A 24,589-nucleotide genomic window follows, 5' to 3' on the forward strand; every position below is an offset into this window, starting at 1 on the left:
AAAGGACCAAAAATGGAAGAAAAAAAAAGAAAGAAAGAAAAAAAACTTATAATCAAAATATTTAATAGGGAAATTCAGAGTAAAAATTGTCGAACCAAAATCAAACAAAAACTAAAGTTGTTCGAAATGTCCTCCTGAACAAGTCCCTTTAAAGAGGATAAATCCATTATTTCATCAGGACCTCTTCTATGTTAAATATTCTCTGTTTATAAATATGGCATCATATTTAGCCTAAGGCTTTTGCTTACAATTCATATTAGTAAAGCAAGGTGAAGCACTGCACAATTTCCAGAAGCACGAATTTGCATAATTGTGTGACTATATTTGATTTCAAAAACAATAGGGACTACCTGATGCAAAGAGTTATGGAGTAAACCAAAAATTACAACATTCTCTCTAGATCATCAAAAACTAGCCTCATATTCAGATTCAGCTGAGAAAAAGGAAACACAAGTAGTAAGTAAAAATCACTAGTTTGCTTAAGCATGTTGAAAGGGAAGGCTCAAAATGGGGTAACACTTCCACTTCTTGTTTCTGTAGGGCTGTATAATGCAGACCTGTTCCTTGGTCTATTCTCCTCCAACTGCCTCACAACTTCATCCATGCTTGGCCTAACAGATGCCACTGGTGCACAGCACCCCATTGCCAGCTTCAGCGCCTGCACCAACCCATCTTCCATAGGGCTTCTTATCCCTTTCAAAAGCTCCACATCAAACACTTCCATCGTCGTCTCCTCCAAAACCGCCACTTTCACCATCGAAGGCAAGTCCACATACTCGCCATTTCTTCCATTCTTCCCAGGCTTCTTCCCAATCAAGATTTCAAGCAGCAGTATGCCGAATGCATAAACATCAGTCCTGGAGTTGCATTTCTTCATTCTTTGAAGCTCAGGAGCCTTGTAGCCGTCCGTCTTAGCAAGCGCTACCATTTCGTCGGCTATGGAAGGAATCATCAGCTTGTCAAGACCAAAATCGGTGAGCCTGGCTGTAAAGAAGTCATCCACAAGCACATTCTTGGACCTTACGTTTGCATGGGTGACAGGAACTTCAAGTCCTGTGTGAAGATAAGCTAGACCTCTCGCTATGCCCAGCGCAATCTTGTGTCGCCTAGCCCAGTTCAACACTGGTTTTCCAGCTTTAGCTTCTGTGGAAAATTAAAGTCACAACATAATGGTCAATGCCAAGCAACGGTGAAGCAGTTCAATACTTCAATTTGCTAAAGCCAAACAACTCTTTAAGTTCACAATCACTTGTTTAAATTTTCATTTAAATTCAGTCTGATTTCAAAAAAATTTAAACAAATTATAAAGGAGAACCTCCAGCTATGACATAACAGTTACCCTATTGATAGGCCTAATAAATATTCATATGTGATCACATATATTAGAAAGGTTGCAAGTTCTTGCTATTACAAGCATAGGATGCTGCTAGAAGGAGACAACATCATTTCCTAGAGTTTCTTATATTAGATTTCATGATTATTCAGATATCTGAACAGCAAGTATAATTTCTTTTCTTTTTAGGCTAAATTCATCAACATTTTTCTTCTATCTTTGGTATAAAGTTTTCAGTCTGAAGAAAACTTAAAAAATTAGACACTAACACACTACAAAGAGTTAGACACTGAAAAAATTGTTGATTTTTTACACTTCAATTTACGATGACAGTTTTAAATGGATTAAATGAAAGTGAAGAGGCAGTGCAATTTGAATTGCCATTGTTCAAGTGTATGATTGAAATACAAAACGCAACAAAAGGAAATGCATTAGGGAAGGGTTGTGTATTGAACAAACCATGTAAAAGATCATGAAGGGTTCTGAGAGGCAGGTAGTCATAAATAAGGAGCTTCTCCCCTCTCTTCCCCTGATAGAAAGCTCTCAAAGGAATCAAATTCTCGTGGCGAATTTTCCCCAATTGCTTTATAACAGACAAGCAAGAAGCCTTGTCTTTGCAGCTACCTTCTCTCAACAGCCTCAAAGCAATGGTGCCTCCATCAGCAAGCTTAGCCTTATAAGCCGTCCCATAACAAGTCTTCTCCAAAACCTGCCCAGTTGCATTCAACACATCATCCAATGTCAAATTCTCACCTCCAGCAAATAACATGAGCTTCCCCTCACCAGCTCCACCAATAGCATTACCACCATTCTCTTCATCATCTTCCTCTTCATCATTCAACTCATCCTCACTCTCCCCACTCCCCTTCTTCTTCTTGTTCTGCATATACCCTATCAGCAAAGAAGCCAAAACCACAGCTCCTGTCATCAGACTAATAACAATGCCAGCAACAGCACCAGAACTCAGTGTAGAGGTCCTAGCACAGCTTCCCAGAGGTGGTCCACACAGGCTAGGGCTATTCCCCTCAAAAGCATCCACACCAAACTTGGATTCTCCTCCAAACAAAGGCAAAACCCCACTAAAGTTATTGTGTGAAAGATTCAATTTTTCAAGACTAAGCCCAGCTAGGCCTTGAGGAATTGCACCCATAAACATGTTATTCCCCAAGTCAAGCTGCTTTAGGCCACCAAACTTTGTGATGAACTCAGGGAAACTCCCAGAGAACTTGTTGCCACCCAAATCAAGCACCTGCAGATTCTTGCAAGAAGAGTTAGGCAATGCAGGCTCAGAAACTAACCCAGATAAAGAATTACCGTGGAGCCTAAGGGAAACAAGCCTCTCACACAAGTTCCAAATAGAAGGTGGAAGAACCCCACCTAGCATATTGTCACCCAAATCAATCTCAGAGAGAGAGGAGCTATAACCAAGCTCAAGAGGGATGGTACCCTCCAATGAGTTAATGTTAAGGTAGAGACTTTGGAGCATAGGGAACCCTCCAAGCTCTCTAGGGAGGGAACCAGAGAGGTTTGCAGAAGGGAGCCGGAGGGAAAACAAGTGAAGAGAAGGGTCTTTGAGGAGTGTGAGATTGGTCCATTGAGGAGAGGACAAGTCAGTGCATGAGAGAGGAGTGCCATTGGAGAAGACCCATATGAGGCCTTTCCACTGACAAAGTGGGGTGGAGGAGTTCCATGAAGACAAAACAAGGTTGTCAGAGTTACTACCTTGCAGTGAAGCTTTGATCTTTCCCAAGAGAAGCTCAACGTCAGAGGAGGAAGTAGTGGAGGGTGAAGAAGGGGGGGACAGTGACTTTGTGGTGGAGGTGGTAGTACTACTGGCTTTGCAGAAGCAAAAAAAGAAGAGGAAGAAGAACAACAAGGACATGGGAATGTGGAGAGAGAAAGGGTTCAGAAACGCCATGACATGAACTACCAAAGCAGAGAGAGAGAGAGAGGGAAAGGTTGTAGTGTGTGGGGATAGTGTGAGAAGTTCAAAGAAAGACCCTCTCTTCTGGGAAAGCTGACACAGTGTTGACTGTTACTGTAGCAGTAAGAAGTAAGGTCTCACTTGTTATTATAGCATTTTCTGGAATTTTTTTAAGGATTTTTTTAAGTGAATAAATAAATAATTTTGTTTGTTAGACTAAATAAAATATGTATTTTAAAAAATAATAATTTTTAATAATAAAATTAATACTTATATGACACATGATAATATTATAATTAAAATATAATTAAGTAAAAATAAAAAAGATATAAAATTATGAATTTTTTAAAAGTTTTTTAAAAAAATTATCATTAAAATAAAATTATATATAAATTTCTTATAATGATATAAGATATTAAAAATAAAAAATAATATGAAAAAAATAACTTAATTTTTTTTATTGAAAATACTCTTAGTTTTCAATGCCGAACGGCTATGATGCTATTCTACACTACCACTCATGCAATCTCAGCTTATTGCACCGCTTCTTACAGATTTTATTTTATATCTATATTGGGCTAAACATTGATAATTTTTATTTAAATTGTACAACTTATTGTCTTTTATATATTGACATATTGATGATGATTATGTTAAAAGGATAAATTAATAGCAAAGTGAAGTAGCATGAGAGTTTACTAGAGCAACTTCATTGGACTTATTTAAGTGGGTTTAAACTCAGGAATTTTTTATTATTTTTGAAGGAGCATGAGAGTTGACTAAAGCAACTTCATTGGACATATTTAAGTGGGTTGTTTAGACTCAGGAATTTGTTATTATTTTTTCTTAATTTGAAATTAGATTCAATCCGATGCATATTTGGATTGAAATTTGTAAAATTATCTCAAATTTTATTTCTCCAATTCTAAGGTAAAAATTTATTAGCAAATATATTTTTGAAGGGTAATAGACATCACTTTAAGCTTATTTTACCCTCAAACGTACTTTTGAAATTCATCCACCAAAAATCCAAACACACTTCTAGTTGATAAGATAAGTTGTTTAAATTAAGCATATTTCTTTATATAAAGAACAAATGCTTATAAAAAAAAGAAAATTATTTATTGTTTAAAACTTAATGTTTAATAATGATATAAAATTAAATAAAAATGAAAAATACAAACATATAAGATACTTAAAGATTATAATTTATATAATTAAAGTAAAATGTGAGTTAATTAAATGTAGTATAATAGGGTCAATTTCAACCTAGCTACTTAAAAATCTAAAATAAATTGATTATACGAGGTTGATTGAAAATGCATTCAGTTATGGGAAAGGATTTGAATTTTATTTTTACAGAATATATTCTCGAGAAAGAAATAAAAATTTTAAGTGTGATTAATTTCTGGATTTCATATAATGGCTAAAAAGGATTGAAACTTGTGAGAATTTCTTGAAATGTCATTAGGAAGCTACATACTCTAATTATCATGGTTAAAAAAATATCCTACAAGAACAAAAGAATTTAGATGCATTTATTGTAAAATAATTGATATGATAATTGAAATAAAAATAAGATTATGTAAAATATTATATGAATAAATTAATAACATTTTTTCATCGTAAGGTAAACGTCTCATGTTTTTATAAGAAATAATGGTGAATTTGTATGAGATTAAAGGGGTGTTTAAATTTGACTAAATTTTATTTAGAAAACAACTTCAGTTAAAGTTTTTAATATTTCAATAACACCAATCCTAAAATAGATAATCGAATCTCTCCTACTACAATTTTAAAATTCCTTAAAATGATGTTTTGGACAATAACAATATTCAATGATTTTCCCCTTTTGCTTTTCCAAGTCCAGTGATACTTATTTATTTGCTTCTGCACGCTTACTTTTGTAAAATGGCCTACAAGTTTAATATTGCACTTTGCACTCTTTGAGGAAGGCAAGGTTTTCTATGCAAGAAGCTACCTCTTTCTTGTCATTCCAAGGTAAAGATTGTGAACCGCCAATGAAACCTAGTCCTCTAAGACCCATGCTTCATTCACCGTACACGTGTCTTGTCTATTATGGTTTCTGATTGAACATTGGGTGGTTCAGTGAGGTGGGTGTGTATCAAAGACTATGCATGTGATGTGCATATATTGGGGCACAATGGGATCCCATGTGTTTGTGGGTCATAGTGGAAAAGAAAAGAAGAGATAATGATAGTGAAGATTGAAGAGAAGGAGAAAAAACAACAAAAGGTGAATCAATATCTGATAGCAAAATACGGTCAGAAGCAAAAGGGTCTACTCAGTGTGGTGACCTATGAGTGAAAGGGTAGCGGCAGATTAATCCAAATATGAAAATAAATAAATGCTGTGGCAGGGACATGATGTAATACAATAGGGTGAAAGAACATGTAGGATTCTAGTTTCTAGGTTGATAAGCGATAACACATCTTTATATAATTTTTTTATTGTTGGATATAATTCAGGTGTGATGTATTAAATTATTTAACTTTTTTATTTAATAAGTCTCACGAAATTAAATAGTAAATATATATTTAAAACTAAGGTGATTGATTTTATTTTGTCACCAACGGTTGGCATGCAATGAATACCAAAACATGCACTCAATTTACTTAGGTCACCAAAATAAATTGTAACAAATATTAGTCATTAAAATATTAATTTGTTAAAAAAGAAAGTCTAACTTATAAATTCACCTAATATCTTTTGAATTGGGTTGAACTAATCATTGAGTCAGTACTTTATTTTATTTTGTTAGATTAATTAACCTATTTAACTTATCAAAATAAATTGAGTTAAATTGACCCACTAAATTAATACTTTGTTTTTGCTTTAAAAAATTGTATAAATCAGATGCATCTTTTGTGAGAGATATGAATAACAAAAATGTTTCTACTTTTATTACATTTTGTATAGTTTATTTAGTTATATATTGTTTAATTGGACATAATATTTTATAAAATATTACAAGATTTATGTTATTTTATTATTCTACATTTATTTAACTCAGAACATTTGTGTTAAGATTATTTAGTAAGACATTATGTTTAAATTATCTATATGTATTTATTTATTTGATAGATCAATTTATAAGTTATTTTTAATTTTTTATATTAAAAAAATGATATGTGAACTCAACTCAACCTGTAACTCACCACAAGGTTGAGGTAGAGTTGTGTTTGTTAAATTGATCAATTTGACATCTTATTAAAAATACAGGTTTAAATATTTTTTTCTACTTTGATAAAATAGATATATATGTAATTATATTTTTTGTATAAATATATTACTTTTTACTAATAGGCTCAATAAATTTATTTTTATTTATGATTTCTATACTATCAATTTTTTATTCTTTTTATCTTTATCGTCAAACTCTATTATAAAAATGCTGATGTGATTGCCGGAGTTCTAATGTCAAAATTCAAATTAGCATATGGCAATATTAAAGCAAAAATTAATATAATTAAAAAGATATTGAAATAAAAAAAAATAATGTAGTACAATTCTCTTAAAAGAATGCTTTGGAGTTTGGAGATGGCGTGGAAGGAAATCCACCAATGCATCAAGTAGAGCTATAGGATAGGTTCTTTGGCATGTTGGCTTTTTGTGCATATAATGTTGCGAATGATCACTCTATTGATTAATTTTTTTATAAAAAAAATGTAATTTTAATTATATTCTTTCAGCTGAAAATTGGCGTTTGTTCAGTCTTGAATAATGAATTATATGATTAGTTTTTAATTACTATTTTTATACTTATTATCTAAAAGAAACTTATAAATTATTTGAAAATTTTGTAAGTTTGAAGTTGAAACCAGCTGGAAAGTTGAAATGATATAATTTAGCTGTAAGATAATATAAAAGGGTATATTTAGCCTATGTTTGAATGATCATTTGATCCCTCTCAAAATTACTTTTTCATTCAAAAGTAATATAGGTTATCCTTCTTTCAACATAGCTCCACCTCTCTCAAATGGTTATCCAAACGAGTTATTGATTATTTGATTATAACTTGTCTAGATGATGAAACAATAATTAATTTAAACAATATATCGTAAAAGCTTAATAAAAAAATAATGTATCATTAGAAAACCAAGTTATTAAAAGCAACAATATATTATCTTTTATCTCACCTGTTTTAATAGAAGGTTCATCTTCACCTTTCATTAAATTGCCATTCACATTAGACAATATTCAACACTTGATAGTCAATATTTTGTTACTATGTAGCTTATCTCTTTATTCAAAAAATTGAAAAAAGCAACATATATAGCAACTTAAAATAATATTAAGAAACAAAAATGTAAATACTTAATTCAATCAAAAAAGGGAATGATAAATCAACCAAAAAATAAATTACGAAGTTATATATATATATATATATATCAAAACTCTCTACAGAAGAAAAGTCAATAAAAATGCATAAATGAATTTGTATAATACCATTTTGGGATAAAACAATTTTTTTTTTACTAAAAAACATAGATTTACTCACAATTTTTTTCCCATTTCTACTGTGAATTGTTTCACCTTTTCCAAACACTAAAATTTATGGCAAGGAAAAATAAAACAATGGAGCATATAAGGTTTGGTTGAAGGAATATGATTTGATTTTAGTGTTAAGTAATCGTATGGTCTTAATAGACACATAATTTTTTTAATTTTAGTTCTTATACCTAAAGATTATTTATTTTAGTCTCTACACATATTTTTTTAATCGTTTTAGTTATTGTTGTTCATAATTGTAGGGATTAAAAAATGATTAAAATTATTATGTATAAAGAATAAAAAAAATTAAATGTATTAGCATATGGATTAAAATGAGTACTTTCTAAGTATATGGACTGAAACATAAATAATTTGTTAATATAAATATTAAATGAGTAATTAAATCATAATTTTAATTAAAGCTTTGCAACACATGGCTTAAGAAGAACTTGTTTTTTTGGTGGAATCTTCGACTTTTCTTGTTAATATTAAATCTCTATTTGTTATCACTTGAATTATCTCCACCATATAGTATTTCCATTGAGACTCAATATGTACGTATCCGCAACATAAAGACTCAAAGAATGAAATTGACATGTGAGTTGGTCCATACCCTCTGAATCTCACTAAGGAATATGTTGGAATCAATTTGTCATTCACTAAGGATATTTTGAAAAATCTCACTACTACAGTTGAATTTTTTTCTTCTTGATGTTTTTAGTAGTCCAAACACAAAATCTATGCTCACATCAACTCATGGTTGGTTTAGTACAGGCAGTGACATATATAAATCATATGTAACTTCTTTACTATACCTTCTTGCAAGTAAATGATCCCATGAACGATTAATGTCTTCAATCAAACAATGAAAAAACCAAGCAAAATTGCGAAGAGTGTGTGTGCATGGTGTATATATATATATATATATATATTGCAAATGTAGTTTTATTGGAATTTAAGGTGGCAAAAACAATTATAACAAAATGAAAGAGTATATAAACAAGTCAACTCAAATTAAATCGAGTATTAAAATACAGATTTTATTTACAAAAAGAATAATAATTTTCATTTTGTCTTATTTATTTCAATGAGATAAATTCAACGCATAAACTTTACTAGTTTACAATCTATTTGTGCTTGGCTAAATTTGATTTTAACAAAACCATAACTGCATAAGCATAACAAACTTTTTTTTTGCAGTAAAAATAAATTGTTGCCACATGTCACTCAATGAGTCAATATACTTAATTAGGACATTTCTCAATGACTCAACATACTTAATTAGGACATTTCTTATTAAAAAAGGGTACTTAGGACATTGTGTCCCAGAAATTTTTAATCATAATCTTAATTATTTCGTGTCCTTATAATTAGCCACAATATAACGAAACGAACTCTTAAAAATGAGTCTTTAAGTAACTTATTTATATTATTAATTATTTTCTCTATAATTATCAAATCTCTTGAAGATTTTGTAATTTTAAACACCTTTTTAATGATAAGAGTAATATAAATTAAGAGAGAACAATAATCACATAAAAAACAAGGTAATAATATTTTTTTAATAATGTCAAATTATTAAATTATAAATATACATAAAATATTGTCTTATGTATTTTTTTTAATCTAAAGTTAACATTATTTTTGTCACACACAAACTCATAAGTTATTTACAAATTTTAAAAGTTGAACTTATTAAAATTGGGTTTATGTAATTATACGATCAAGCTTAAATCAAGTTTAAATTTAATTATTTAGTAAAACGAATAAATTTCGTTAGATATTTAGCAATCTTGAAATTTTATTGAATCCACTTATAATGTGTGTGTTTTAGGTCTATTTAGGAGGGAAGGGAGAAGAAACAGATAAAATAGAAATATCAATATTTTATTGTTCGTTTGAGATGAAAAAATAGAAAAATAAAATGACGTGAGTTCCACCGATAAGGCATGAAATTGGAAGAAAGGAATCGTATCATTTGTTTTATTTGTTTGCTTTCTTTTAAAATAATTTTTTATAACAAAAATAATAAATAATTTTATGTTAAGAAAAAATAATATTGTAAAAAAATTAAGTTTTTGAGTTAATTTTTTTAAAATGAATATAATTTATTTATTTTCACACATTTTTTTACTAATTCAAATATGTAGAAAGAAATTTCTCTACTTCTTTTTCCTATTTCTATATATCCATCATAAGAACACATATTTTCTACTCTATATCTCTTTTACATTTTCATCCTTTTTATTTCTTTCCTCTTTATTTTTTTATAATCTAACAAAGCATTATTGCTCTCTTAAATTAATGTTCTTATATTGAAAATAATATTGTATTTCAAAGTAGAGACATGTTAAATGAAATATAAAATAAATAAAAATATCGGGGGGCCAAATTTTACGCAAACATAGCTCTGTTTTTTTGTGAGCTTTTGAAGAACCCAAACCAGTTGAACAAATAGTTTATATTAAGCAAAATCTCCCGATGATATTTTTTTTATATATAAAAAAAAAAACTATTGACGAAGACGTTACCATGCACATGCATGTACCTCCAAACCACTACTTTTGGTGTTAAGATTTAAGACAAATTATGACTCTATCGGCCTCTAATCCTCTATACAGGCATGAGGGTGATCATGAGTTAGGTGACATTTAATTATTAATTAGTATTTTTCAATTTAAAAACATTAACAATATAATTTGCTTTTGCTATAAATCTGGCAATCCCTTGCTTTCTTTTTAAGCTGGTTATATCTTGGTTTAGAAGTTTTATACTAATATTTATTTAAAAAAATTGACTTCTGTCGGCATATGTTTTTACATACACATACATAGGATCAAACCTCTCAACATATGTTCTGTATTAATATCTATGTAAGAAATTGATTTCTCTCAATCTTATCATAGTGTATTAATTCCTTTTCTTTTGAGTAACCTATTAAATTTGTTATATTTGGTTTTAGAAGCATAGCAGAGGTGTCCACTTATTATGAAAATTAAATACTGATAGTAATTATAAAATTGGATGAAAACGTCACTTATTTTACCACTATATTCCGTATGATAGCAAGATTTTCTACCTGGGCTCGGGTACGTATTATTTCACATATATATTTTATGGCAGATATTACAAAAATTTCTTCAATTAAGTAATCCTATTTTTAACCCGATTGAACTATTATAAGTGAAAAATATAATCTCAGAGTGTTTAATATATACAATTCCGTGTTAGTTGATGTAGTCATTCATATATTCGTGTAAATTAAAAATTTGATAGAAAATATAGGTTGAATTTGTTTAAACTTAAAAAATTAATCTTAAAATAAATTTTTTATATAAACTTTTTTTTAGAAATAGATAAAATTGTTTTAAAATAAATAAAAAATGGTTTTTTAAACAAAAACAGTTTAAAAAAACACACTAAAAATAAAAAAAAAACAGCTTATTTTATTTAAATAAATGCTTATTTCAACAAATAAATTTAAATAAACTGATTTATTTAAACAAAATCTGTTTTTTTAAAAGTTGTAGTTATTATCACCTCCATTATTTTTAAAAGAAGAGTAACATTTTGACAATTTTAGCCCCTTACGTAATTTTATAATCCAATTACACATCGCTTTGCAATCATAACTGGCATGTTACGTTTATTTCAATAGTCAATAGCAACGCACTTGGCGGTAAATAGTTGCAATTGGATTCGAAGTAGGAGTAAAATTCATTGAGATAATCTAGCAACTCGTGATGTTATTTCTCTTTTCCATCATTTGAATTAATCTACTTTTTTGAAAAGCCTTCTTAATATGACTAATAGAGCCTTTTGTAAGCTCCTATGGCTCCCATAAGGTCCTATAAAGTGGAGGCAAGTGGACATAAACAAATTTGAGTGGTTTATTTCATGCAAAAATAATCAACAATGACGAACGATTATTTAATTGATATTGACCTCAGCATGATTGCTACTAATTCACTATTCAATCTCACGCTCGTCAAAGCAATTAGTCACTTCCATTATTGACCCCCTCAATTTCGCTTCTTCTTGGTTGGTAATCACTTCTTGGTTTCTACTTTCTACTCTTCTATTATATTCTTTGACCTTTTGACTAATTTTGTGTTCTACGAAGATATATAGGAAAAATTTAAAATGAGAATGGAGCCAGAGAAAAAAGAAATAAACGAATCATCATATCATGATATGATGATCACTATTGTTCTTTGTTGTGGAAAAATAATCACTTTTTTTGCATGATAGTTTTTCCTTTAAAAGTTGTTAATGTGTAAGTGAAATGTTTTTTTTTTCCCTTTTGTTTTAATGTGGATATATATGCATGTATTGCTTTGATAGCAACATGTAGTACCATCGTTGATGAACATTGCTTTGAGTGAGGTATTTTTATAAGGATGGGTCCTTTAGGTGATTATAAAATTAATTTTTTGTTTGAAGTTTAATTATACTTAAATATTGTGTCCCTCTTTGAAAGGAGATTATGGAAGAATCAAATCTAGATCATCATCTCATGTGTATTATCAACGTATTATCAACTGAGCTATATTCATAGGATTTTTTATTTGCAAAACGAGTCATTTTGTTAAAGTGTAATCAAACCTTTAAAACTATACTATGCAATACAAATGTTTATATAGTTTCTGCATACATTTCACTGAACCTCATGATAATGTTTTCATCTTTATAAGCATGTTAAAAAACAGTGAAGTCTTCAGAGCTGTTCAACTGATATAGGTAGGGACTTATAACAAAAATCCACATTTGAGGAAGTGAATCGACCGCAATAACGTTGTTCAGCATGGTGGGAACATACTTTTACAATGGTACAGAAGTAACAGAACATGTGAAGAAACATGTTGATTTTAATGATTCTTTTTTTTTTTCCCCTTTCTTTATCTCCTTTGCTTTTCTCACATATATAATCGTTAATTTTCTAATTCGGTGTAGCGGCTGAAATCCAATCTCAACGTGTGTGTGGATTGGTACCTCATTCATGAGTCATAAGTTTTGAAGAGGATTTTATTTTTAATGTGTATGTGGATTACTGATTAGAGGATTTTAGAGTTTAACCATTTGCGAAACTTTAGAAGTTTTTTGGGTGTGAATTTTGTCGATAGGGATGGCATTGTTAGAGACTTTTGAAAAACTTAATAATTCATGATGATATAAAATTTTGCATTAGTTACAACTGAAGTTCTATTATTACAACTTTGATTTTCTCCCTAGTAAATGCCAATAAAATTTAAATAAAAATGTATAATATTAAATACTGCAAGCCCAAACTGCTTTTGTGTAAAACAAATAAAACAAACAAGGTCAAAAATAAATATTTTCAATTATAATCTCTATGCAATTTATGTATAATTTAGTTTGGTGAAAAGGATTTGAAGGGTTTTATATGCAATTTATAAGATATTCTAAATAAAAATGCAACTAATATGCTCATTTAATTAACAAAATATAGAGAAATATCACATACTGGTGAATTTTACAGTGGAATATCACATCTCCTTCTTTCAATCTTGTTGATGGACATTTTTCTATCTTGTAGGGGAGAAACCGCATCCCCCTCATTACATTCTCCATACTCATTCTTTTAACTGGTACCAATGTCCTTGTGCAAGTATTTATAAGCAATCGCCTTTATGAAACTTCTTTTCTTTTAAAAACAGATGTCAACGTATCATTCTCTTCTTTCAACAATCTTTCACATATAACATATATTAGATATATATACAAATGTGACAAACAACCAACAATTTTCTTATAACTGTAGGTAGCATATTTTATTTTTATCCACAGTAATAAAAAATTATATCGAAAGTTTATAATACTGATATAACATATTCTATTAACTGAACTAAACTTTTGGTATTATATATATATATATATATTGTGTGTGCATGCATGCATATACATCAACATCTTTTGTACATTTCAAATGGTTTATAATTTTTTTAACAATTTTTTTTTCTAAAAGATAAAATAAAAAATAAGAAAAATCCAAAAAAACGCGTGGTGTAATATTTTTCTTGATATCTCATTTCTAAAAATGAATAAAATCAATAAATTTGCAATGCCGATTTGCTGGAATATTTTATTTTATTGCAATGAAAAGTAGACTCTTGACTATGTGAAAGCATCAAAATCATGATTATTATTCCAGTGACATGATAACTTTCCATTACAAAATAACCCATTTCATGGTACTATTTTCTCCATCTGTGACCTTGCTTGTTTATTATTGTGAAGCCATTAAGTAACTTCATATTCCAACCATGTGTTGTGCAGATAGAATTGCTCTTCAGCTTCGTTTGTAATGTGATGTTGAAAATGACTAATGATGGTAGTCAATACATTGTCGAATTTGCTAATGCAAAAGTTAGGTCGCATCATAATAGTGTGAAGATATTTCATGATGTCAGGCATGACGGTGTTTGATAATAATTTTAATTAATTTGGGTTGATTACATTCCTTAAGCTTTCAATATTTTACTGGATACAGAAGTTTTTTTGGGTGATAAACAAAAGTGTTGGTAAAGCATATAATGATGTGAAAGAACTCTGGTCTGGTGGAGCATGTATATGAACAAAGAAATAAAAAAAAAATGTTGCATTTACATGAACATAGATCTTATTCACACTGGTAGATAAATAATATAATATTTGCTTACTCCTATACTATTTAAGGTAGAAACTTGTAGGATATCAAAGCAATGGAAGGGGTCACAATGAAAGACAAACATGAAGAAACAAGTTGTTCGACTCGTGATTTACTACATTGTTTTATCAGATGTTACAAAACTCGTACTTACAAAGCCCATTTTACTAATTAATTTTATGGTATTTCTTTTTAACTGTTTCAAGAAATTAATGTTAACTTCTGAAAAAAAAAAGCTTATAGACTACGAGATTATAAGCTTTTCTATAAGCTTTTTTTTTTTTTTGAAAGGACGAGATTATAAGCTAAACATACTCAAATCCAGTTCCTGTTGTATAAATCAATCCGATTAATCAGTTGAAAACAAAAATAGACTATGAGATGAGCGTGTCTCATTGATTTAATCTCCCCCCTCCCTCCCCCCAGTTACACTAATCTAAAAAATTACACGCATATCCTTTGTTTTTTATATTACTTTTACACATATATACAGCCGTTGTTTTTTCTATAATAAAAAAAAACTACACATTCCTCCCTTACAAATTATACACACAATACCCTGAAAAAATAATGTTATTATGCTAAGTATAATTTTTTAATCAAAGAGTGCAAGTACAATTAATACCATTATGCTAACTCTGTAACAGATCAGTGTAATTATCTCCATAATTGTTTTTGAACATGCCTCAATTTATGCTCTAAGATTAAACCAAATAAGCTGTTGGTTGGCTACTGAAAAATCAGTGGAAGATTTGACAGGAATATATAGTTTAAGTGACTATATTAGCGGCTTGAAAGTTAGTTTGAGATAGACTATTGTACTTTTCAGCTTTTTAGTCATTTTATTTTGAGGGCTTCAATCCTATCTGCCAAACCAACTCATGTTGTTTAATGACAAATTTTGTAAGAGTGAACATAAATCAAATTGCCTAAATCACGTCAAATTTTCGGGGTACCGAAATTTCGATCTGTAAGAATTTTTCTAAACCCCGGAAAAGAATTATTTATTATATGCCATGGCCAGAAAAGCTCTTTTGAAACCTACAAGTGCCTGTTACAATTACGGCAAACAGAAACAATCCATGTTCTATTTTATTTTTATGCATTTCCTTCCATATTTTATTTAATTAATCATGAGTAGTCCTTAGAATCCTTAAAAAATATATGTCCAAAATATAACCGATATTATAGAATACATGGGCTTTTTTTTTTAAAGAGAGAATACATGGGTCTTTAACTATAATTAAGGACCAGACAAATAACCAAAAGGCCCAAAACCAAACACCCAACTCGATAGAGAAAAAGCACTGTTCTCAAAACTGAACCTAACCGGCCGGTTCGACCATTCTATCCAGTAACCAAGAATCAACCTGGTGACCAATTTGTTAACTCTAATAAATTGGCTGTTTTCAAAATCGGTCAAGAATTGATCAAACCGGCCTAAAACCCCCATCAAACCGGTACCGAAAAGTGGCATTTAACAGCATTTTATAATTTATTTTTCATTTTAAAATTTAATCTAAAATATTTTTAAAATAAATAAAAGACATTTAATAAGGTTTACAAACAGTTATAAATAATGTTGTAAAAAAAGGTATAAATTAATTATTAACTTTTTTTATAAAATGTATAATTTATCCATTTATATTAATTTATATTTTATATTTTAACTTGCTATTTTACAGTATTATATTAATTTCTCATTTTATTTTTTATTCTATATGTTAATTGTTAATGACATTGTTGTATCTTATTAAATTATAAACCTAAGTATTATGATAAATTTGATTTTTATGTTTACTTTAAATGTTAAAAACTTATGAAATGATGTTTTTATTTTAGTTTTAGCGTTATAAAGTTATAGAATTATCTTTATTTAATATGAATTTATATATTATTATCATTTTATCAATACTGGTTCCACCATGGTTCAATCATAGTTAAACCTTTAAACCTTAAATTAGTGTCTTGACTACTTCAACTTCAACTATCGGTCCGGTTTTAAAAAACATTGAGAAAAAGGATAAACATATCTTCAAATTGAGGACCCAAAAGAAATTAAAAAAAAATAAAAAAACTTCAATTCAAAATGGCCTCCTCCATGGACTTCACATATCATCAATGGAAGATTCATTTCTGAGTGCATAATTTTTCTTCATTTAGGTTTAAACCATTTTTTTTATTGATAAAATCTTTAGGGTTTAACAATAAATTATTCGCAGCCAAGTGATCTCAATAACAGGAAGAAAAGTAAGTAAAATAATAAGAGGAACATGGTTACTTAGATTATGAGATTAGGGAGCATTTTGAAGAGTTTCTAACGAAACTTGGCATAAAAAAAAATTAAGCTGAAAATAATGATGTTTAATTAAACTAATAAGTTATGACAGTGACTTCTGAGTTATGAACCTTCTCCAAGCTCTTAAGCTTATTTCAATAAGCTTTTATAGTAAAACTTAACAAAATAGATTTGAGTTCTAATAGATAAACTTTTTCCATAAACACTTAAAAGAAAAAAGAAATAAGGTAAAATGAATTGAATTTCCCCATAAACTAAAATCAACTTATGCACATAACTTCATGGAAATTGTCTCATTTAACTTCTAACCCTAACCCAAAAGCTGAGGTGAATAAGTTGATTTTATTTTATGGGAAAAGCTCAGTTAATTTTACTTTTTCATTTTCTTCTCCTATAAGTATTTATGGAAAATTTATTCAAACGTGACTTTATTAAATTATGTGCTTAGTTGAATTATTTCCCCAAATGTGCCTTATGTGTACTTTTCAATGAGCTTATTTTACGTTCAAAACAGTTCATAACTAAATTTTCTGAGATAACTGTTGAAAGAAAAACAATTTTTCCCTAAAAATTAAGCAAATCCAAACATGCTTTAACTAACATCTAATTTGATCTAGAAAGAGAAAATGACATTCACATAAATGGTGACAATTCCATTCCATCAAATTTCCCAACTCAATAAGCTATTACTCACAGGATCACAACTTTACATTGAACAAAAGTATAGTGCAGAATTTCTTACTCTGATGCTGCTACTTGTATTTTTCCATTATCTTTCTAGCTTCTTCCACAGGATCATCCATAGGAGTAGAGGTAGTTCCTCCGTTCCCGCTAGGTCCTTGATCTTTATTGAATGCTAGGTACGCAAAGTATGCAAGTCCTATAGTGGCCTATCAAAAAAGTAATTTCACTTGTATTAATCATAGCCATCATCCTTAGGATTTGGGATACATTCAGATTTTTTATTTTGGTGAAAATACATGCAGCTTGAGAAACAATTTCAAGGGAAACATACATCCCTTTTTCTTGTGCAAGTTCCCTTCAAATAACTTGGTATGGCTAGTATGTGATTAACAAAACCGCTACTACAGAATTAGAAAGACAATATATACTTTTGAAATCATCAGAAGAGAACTATGTAGTATTTACTCGATCAAAATGTGAATGATGGAAAAATAAAAACTCAAATTGCCAGTTGTATGTCACTGTTCCATAGGAGTCAGTTTTCAAGTTTTATCCTTGAAGACTTGGAAAAGCACTTCAGATTTGGCAAAGCTACATTCTAATAACTGGAATCTATTTTTCTTGGAATATAAACCAAGCCTAAAAGATGAAATTCAACCCTAAATCTTCAAAAGAGAAAAAGTGAAGGGTGGCAAACAGCACAAGAGAACACTATGCAATGGGGATCCACACAAAAACAAGCACAATTAGTTAGGCATTTATTTAAGATTTTAACAATTTTTTGTCATATTTTCATTCAAAACTCTGGTGATGGCAATGATACCCAATTATATGTAAAAAAGATTGGGATATATCCAAATCCTACTAGCCAATATGCCAATGGCTGAATAATGTTAGCTGCGCAAGTTGATGTCCATCATTTTAACAGGAAACATATAAAGCTGTATAAAATTGCACAAGCAACTGTATGAGTTCGACTGGTTACTATTTAAACTTTTTTTTAATAATTATATACAGCTAGCTACTTGTGCAATTTGTCAATTAGAAAACAGCCATAAAAGATGCAAACATCTCATCTTAATGGATGGGAACGATAGCAATAGCCTCACCCTAAATGATTAGAGTATAAAACACGGTTTTGGCATTGTTGAACCATGGAATTGATATTGTGACCTAGATTTGTTGATTTCTTGCCAACACTCTTTATGACCTCTCAGTCTGTCGGCCTGTCTCAGTGTCTCTCTCAATATTCAAGCGGCGGTAGTAAGCAAAAATTGCCTTCACCAGGATGCATGAACATGACAACTGATTTCATGCTAAGAATTTGTATTATAAATCTATAAAATAATAATCCTAAAATTATAATTTGATGACAAAAATAAACGAATGACTTACCAATATAAAGAAAGCTGTAGAGAGGAATGCCTTGAGTACAAAAAGCGTAACACTCAAAGCCACAATTGTTACTGAAATCCTTGCTATTGGCCTTGGAACAGAATTCTAGCATCAGGGGAAAATTAAAGAGAAACATGAAAAACAATAAAGAGGGTATTCTAGTATTTGAAGATAATAGCTAGAATAGATCAAACAGTAATTTAGACTTTGAAGGGAAATTCTGACTTACAGGAACGAGATTAGTGCCTGCCTCAATTCCATCCCTACCAACTTTCCATGCATTCTGCAGAACTATTTCATAATCACATGGACAGTTGAGACAAAACAGAAACAGTCAGGTTTCTTGGACAAGCAAAAAAAAAAAAATTGGCAAAAGGAACTAGGCAAAATAAAATGGCCAGGGTTGATATGGAACAGAACAACCCGGTAAAAAGTCAATGTTCCCTATTCCAAAGGGCAAAATAACAAGATACTCTCAACAAGCAACAACTCTTAATCAAATGGTGTTTTCCTTTCAATAAGGATGGCTCATCAGGAGGGCATCAACTTAAGACCATTTGCCAGCATCATGTTGAGTCACTGTAAACCCCTTATGAAATTAAAAATGGCATGCAATTACCAGGTTTAATCAAATACAGTTGGTACTTGGTAAGTTGGTATCATGAAAGGATCATATCATCCATGAAGTCACATATATATAGGAAAACTATGCAAAAATCTTACGAATAAGTTTAGATTCTTTAGAATTGTAAGCTACACCTCTTTGAGGAAATTTGACATGTCATACACAAGGCATGGAGCAAATGCATCCATTAAAGAAACAACAATGCTGTATAAGGTAACCAGCTTTCTATAATCACCAATTTCTTGAGACTTGATAGTTTGGTGCCATCTCTATCCCCAATAATCCTTGGCATACTGTCATTGTTATGCATATGCTTGACATGGGAAAATAGTTCATAACATCCTAAACATTATTTAATCCAAGACACCAAACAATTGATCGACATAGTGCCTACTTTATTGGTTTTCTGTGAGCTACAAGCTACCTCATGAAAAAGCTAATTCAGATAAAAGGTATAGTATATTGTCAAAATAGCTGCAATCAAAGAAAATAATCTGAAGATTATATTGATGTAATGTGGTATGGGCCACTCACTTGAGAAAATCCAAATCTGTGTCACTTATTTAACCATAATTTGGCAAAAAAGTTAAAGCATATGCATTAACAAAATCAATTGGTATGTATGACATTTAACTAATATCCAAAGAAGATAAGACTACTATTTAATTTTTAATATATCTTACTTCAATAGTTAGTTTCTTCACTAATATCCAAAGTCATCCACCTCTATAAAACTTTCTGCTAACAACAAAACCCCTTAACCAAACTTGAAATTACCATCCCTTCATCTTTTCTAAAAACATCCAAAATGATTCAACAAAAAAATAAAAATTGAGGCTAACCTTTAACAAAATTCGATTGTGCTGCGGAAACTACAAAACTGGAGCGAGGTTTCTGGGTTCTGGAACTCTTGAAGTAAATGTTCGTGAGGAAAGTTTGCTTCTTTAACCTCAAAAGGGAATTGGGTGAATGAAACTGATGATGGGTATTATGGCCGCAATTTGAAATGCAACAAGCGACGGAACAAAAATTGTGAACAACAGTGGAAGCAGACATTTTTTTTCTTTCTCCACAAATAAATTAACTGTGAAAAAAAAAAACTTGGATTATTTTCAATCAAAGAGGTTCTGGTTGGTTTGAGGTTTCAAGTACACATTGTGGAAGAAGGGCAATGTTAATAGAAGGATATAGAGGTGAGATTTTGCAACAAAGGGAAGTGTGCAAACTGAAACAAAAAAAAAAAAAAAAACATAGTTGTAGAAACTAGTAGCATTGGAGCCCCTTTGTTCTCAGCCTCACAAAGTGGGGCCCATAAGTTGGTCATGTATCCCAAGCATTTGTATCCGGCTATTTAATATCTGCCCACATTGGAAAAACCATAAAGTTATATTGACTGGGATATTTATTTTTTATTTTTCAAAGAAAAATGTGTTATGGGCCACTCCATGTTAAATATATTTAACACAGAGTCTCAATATATTCAAATAGTTGACGGATATTTTGAATTCATTTTAAAACTTGAAGGAACAATTTGAACTTAATTAGTGCAATTTCGTGTAACATTACCTAGTTTCATTTTCTCCATCAACATGCATCATACTTTTGTAAGGATAAGAATTATTTTAAACTTTTTAAATAAAATAAATGATTAAAATATATTTTTTTTTAAATATAAAATACCAAATTGAACAAAATAAATAAAATAAAAGACGAAAAATGACATTTAACCTTTAATATATCTAAAATCCTTGTAAGTCTCTACGAACTCTTAAAATATAATTAAAATTAATAGAGTGAACATCTTACTCTTATATTTTATCATAGATTTAACATTGAAAACATACTTGTTGGCTAACATGTAGCTTTTTATTATCTCATTCAAGCTACATTTTAGATCTCTAAACTACAAATTTTATTTATTTATTTTGACAAAAAACTTGCTAGATGTTGTTGATCTTAGATTATTTTACTTAAAATTATAATAACTAAGGAAGAAACTATTCTTAGCTTAAATAGGGACTCATTGCACACTTCCTTCTCTTGGTGTTGAAGGGAGAAGGAGGAGTGGGAAGTTGTGGATTTGAATCCTCCCACTAAATAAAAACTAACTAACATTGACCTATCAAAACAAATGTTGAAAAACTAAATCTTACCGTACTCCCATGCCCTTCTCTCTTTACGGATTTGTGCTTCCAAACAAAGCCCCATTTCCTATTTAATTAATTACCTTCTCTTTTGCTCCCAAGGATTTCATATTTCTCTCAAATTATTTCCGTTTTTCATAAAATTAAAGTTTTCTTTTTTACTCAGTGAAAAAATAACAAGAAAATCACCTAAGACTATCCTTCAAAAGGAGATAGTCTAAAGGAGGGGAGGAAAGATCCCAATTATATACAAAGGGTTTTAGAATCACAAACCCCGTTACTAGCAAGAAAATGAGTTATATCATTGGTTTCCCTAAGAATATGGCTAACAAAAACTACCCATCTTCTTTTAAGAATATCCAACACCTTCCAAATAAGCATAACCTAGTGCTAACACAAAAGACAATCACCTACATTTATGATATGATCAATGCTAAAGCTATCCATTTCACAATGGACCTTGCAAAAATATCTACCCCAAACAAGGTTTAACCCATGAATGAGGGCAAAAAACATAGATGTCTCAACATCATCAATACGGTCAAAGGAAGAAAGTCCTTCTAACCAAGAGGAAGAATGACACCACCTATACCAACATTAAGCTTTTAAAAGCCTTTCGGAGTAGGGTTATATGTGTAATTAGATAAATGACTTTTTATTGACCAAAATTGATCTTTGAAAATATTATAATGTGTAATGACATTTTTTTGGACTTTTTTTAGGGTTTAATGATTATGCATTGATAATGTAAAATAGTTTTACATTATCATCCAATCATAGATCATTATTGGTATGACTTTAAAGTAGTTATTGTAAAAGTCAATAAACTTACCATACGTGGTTATTGTGTGTAAAACTACTTTATACTATCAGTACATGACTTTTTTGTATTTTTTTAATTGTAAAATGACCTGTGTTTGGTATTGGAGTTTTCACATTTACAACAAAAGCATAAAAATATCAAAAGCAATACAATTATTGAGTCCACATCCCTGGTTTTAATTATGACAAACCATTAGTTATGTGAATTGTAAGGATGATGGAACTTGTTGATGGCTAACAATTCTACTTAGTGTTTTAGTATATATACATGAAAAACATATATGAGTAAGCTTTTTGATGAGCTCAAAGCAAGCTCAAAAATGGTGTTTTAGGTATATTGTCAAGAATAAAAGCCTCAGAAGACAATATAAAGTTCATTTGCATGATAAAGATTAGTGCTTCCCTCTGAAAACTTGATCGTGGCAAAATGCAAGACATCAACAAGGCCTAACTCAGAAGACTTATCAAAGCCTAAAAGTGCTTCCAACAACATAATGAAGTTACTCCAGAGTTAGCATCAAAATGATGAAGTATATGACTTTGAGAAGTGATCTTCATTTTGAAGATAAAAAGAGTAATCTAGTTTCAAGACTCTTCATCAGAAGGATCCATCCATACTGTTCTTCAAAGCAACATCTTGTCTTCCAAATGTAGTCACAGAAGAAAGCTAACTCATTAAAAGACAAAAGTTGGAAACATTACATCTTCCATATGCCGCCACACACCTTGAGGGCTCATAAGAAGATGGATGTTTACAACATTACAAGATGCAACAGGTTGAAAGTTAACACTTTTCCTTATACTTTAAAGACTAAAGAGACTTTGTTAAGTTTGATCTAAGAACAATACACTAACACACTAGCAATTGTACCTTCACTTTAGAATCATTGAAGCATATTACTTCAAAATGCTTTGTGTTATGAATATGTGTTAAGTATGACGAAGCTACAACCTTTCAAAGCCATATTAGTTTATCTTCATCATAAAGATCTAATTCAAAATAGGTCATTTCTCAACATCATCAAAATCCTTATTCTTATGTGTCTTCAGAATGCTCATCAGAAGTGTTCCTCATAATGGAAACTTTAGAACAATTCTGCATAACTGTCAAGTCTAGACAACTGTCATTTTTTTCAAACTTCCTCAAGAAGTGTTAGAGCTATGGGCTCAACTCCAACAACTATATTGAGTTGTTTTTTTAAGAAGACATGAAGGAGCTTGGTGAATACTGTTAAAGCTATCTAGAGAGAGGGAAATTCGAATTGTATCTTTGTGTGAGAAATTTGTCATCGTTGCTTCAATGCCTTTCATGAAAGAGAGACCCAATTTGACATTTGTTATATATATATATATATATATATATAAACTTATATAGATAGAAGTGGAGATTAGCCCATTTCCTTAGAGGAAATCCATTTTGTAAAGGAGAATATGTCTCTGCATAGTAAAACACATAACTCTTTGGTAAAGTCCAACAAGTGACTAGTAAGGTAAAAATCCAGTGTGTTGTTGGTCTAATTGTTGGCTAGGATTGAAGTACAATGGGTTGCTGAAGGTTGTGAAAATCCAATGGTTGACTGATCTAGCGGTGACTGGTTGTATTAGTGGAAAATTTCATCTTGAAGGGTGAAGATTGAACATAGCCTAAGGTTGGAGTGAACCAGTATAAAATTTTTGTGCATCATCTTCTTCCCCCTTCTTCTTTAGTGTACTAGTTTTGTTTCTAAATCACATAATTGTTTTTAAACTCATAAAGTTTGAATACTCTTTTAAAAGGAATTAACAATTCAGCTATTGCATTTAAACCTTTGGAACTCAACAATATGTGTGAAACAAAGTTTTGGGCTAATAAAAACATACCAAAAACTGTTTGACCTTTCATTCTCAGTTCAGAGCAATTCTTCATTTTAAATCAAAATTAGAAGTTGTTTTCAAAAAGAACTATAAGTTTGTGAAAACACAATTTAACTCTCCTTGTGTTATTTTTGTCACTTCAACAACACCAATAAAGTCTTATTTCACTATATGAAGTTAACTATACATATAAATTACACCCTGTCACTAAATATGGATAAAAATCACTTCAGAAGTATTATTTAACTTGCAATCTTTTTTAACAACTTTCTTCAACTTTTTTTATGTCACTTTCTCCTCCTTTTCATAGAACTAAAATATAATAAA

General features: G+C 30.1%; 2 protein-coding genes across 3 annotated transcripts; both read right to left on the reverse strand.

The window, feature by feature from the left end:
• Positions 1-301: 301 nt before the first annotated feature.
• Positions 302-3,378, reverse strand: LOC100814814 (putative kinase-like protein TMKL1). The gene is made up of 2 exons (XM_003551393.4): positions 1,793-3,378; positions 302-1,143 (listed from the first exon to the last, which is right to left on the reverse strand). Exons 1-2 carry the CDS (start codon positions 3,249-3,251, stop codon positions 503-505), a joined length of 2,100 nt encoding a protein of 699 aa, XP_003551441.1. The 5' UTR covers positions 3,252-3,378; the 3' UTR covers positions 302-502.
• A 14,002-nt stretch (positions 3,379-17,380) lies between these two features.
• LOC100527102 (uncharacterized) lies at positions 17,381-20,752 on the reverse strand. 2 transcript variants are annotated; one of them, XR_419288.3, is made up of 5 exons: positions 20,285-20,752; positions 19,047-19,108; positions 18,818-18,922; positions 18,532-18,727; positions 17,490-17,628 (listed from the first exon to the last, which is right to left on the reverse strand). XR_419288.3 is itself a non-coding variant. In NM_001251803.2 (4 exons), exons 1-4 carry the CDS (start codon positions 20,496-20,498, stop codon positions 17,491-17,493), a joined length of 519 nt encoding a protein of 172 aa, NP_001238732.1. In that variant the 5' UTR covers positions 20,499-20,673; the 3' UTR covers positions 17,381-17,490. The 2 variants fall into 2 exon arrangements, 1 of the variants encoding a protein (NP_001238732.1); NM_001251803.2 differs by lacking the exon at positions 18,532-18,727 and having other exon boundaries at positions 17,381-17,628; positions 20,285-20,673.
• Between the last annotated feature and the right edge of the window lie 3,837 nt (positions 20,753-24,589).

Source organism: Glycine max, chromosome 18, assembly GCF_000004515.6.
Source record: "Glycine max cultivar Williams 82 chromosome 18, Glycine_max_v4.0, whole genome shotgun sequence".
Lineage (NCBI taxonomy): Eukaryota > Viridiplantae > Streptophyta > Magnoliopsida > Fabales > Fabaceae > Glycine > Glycine max.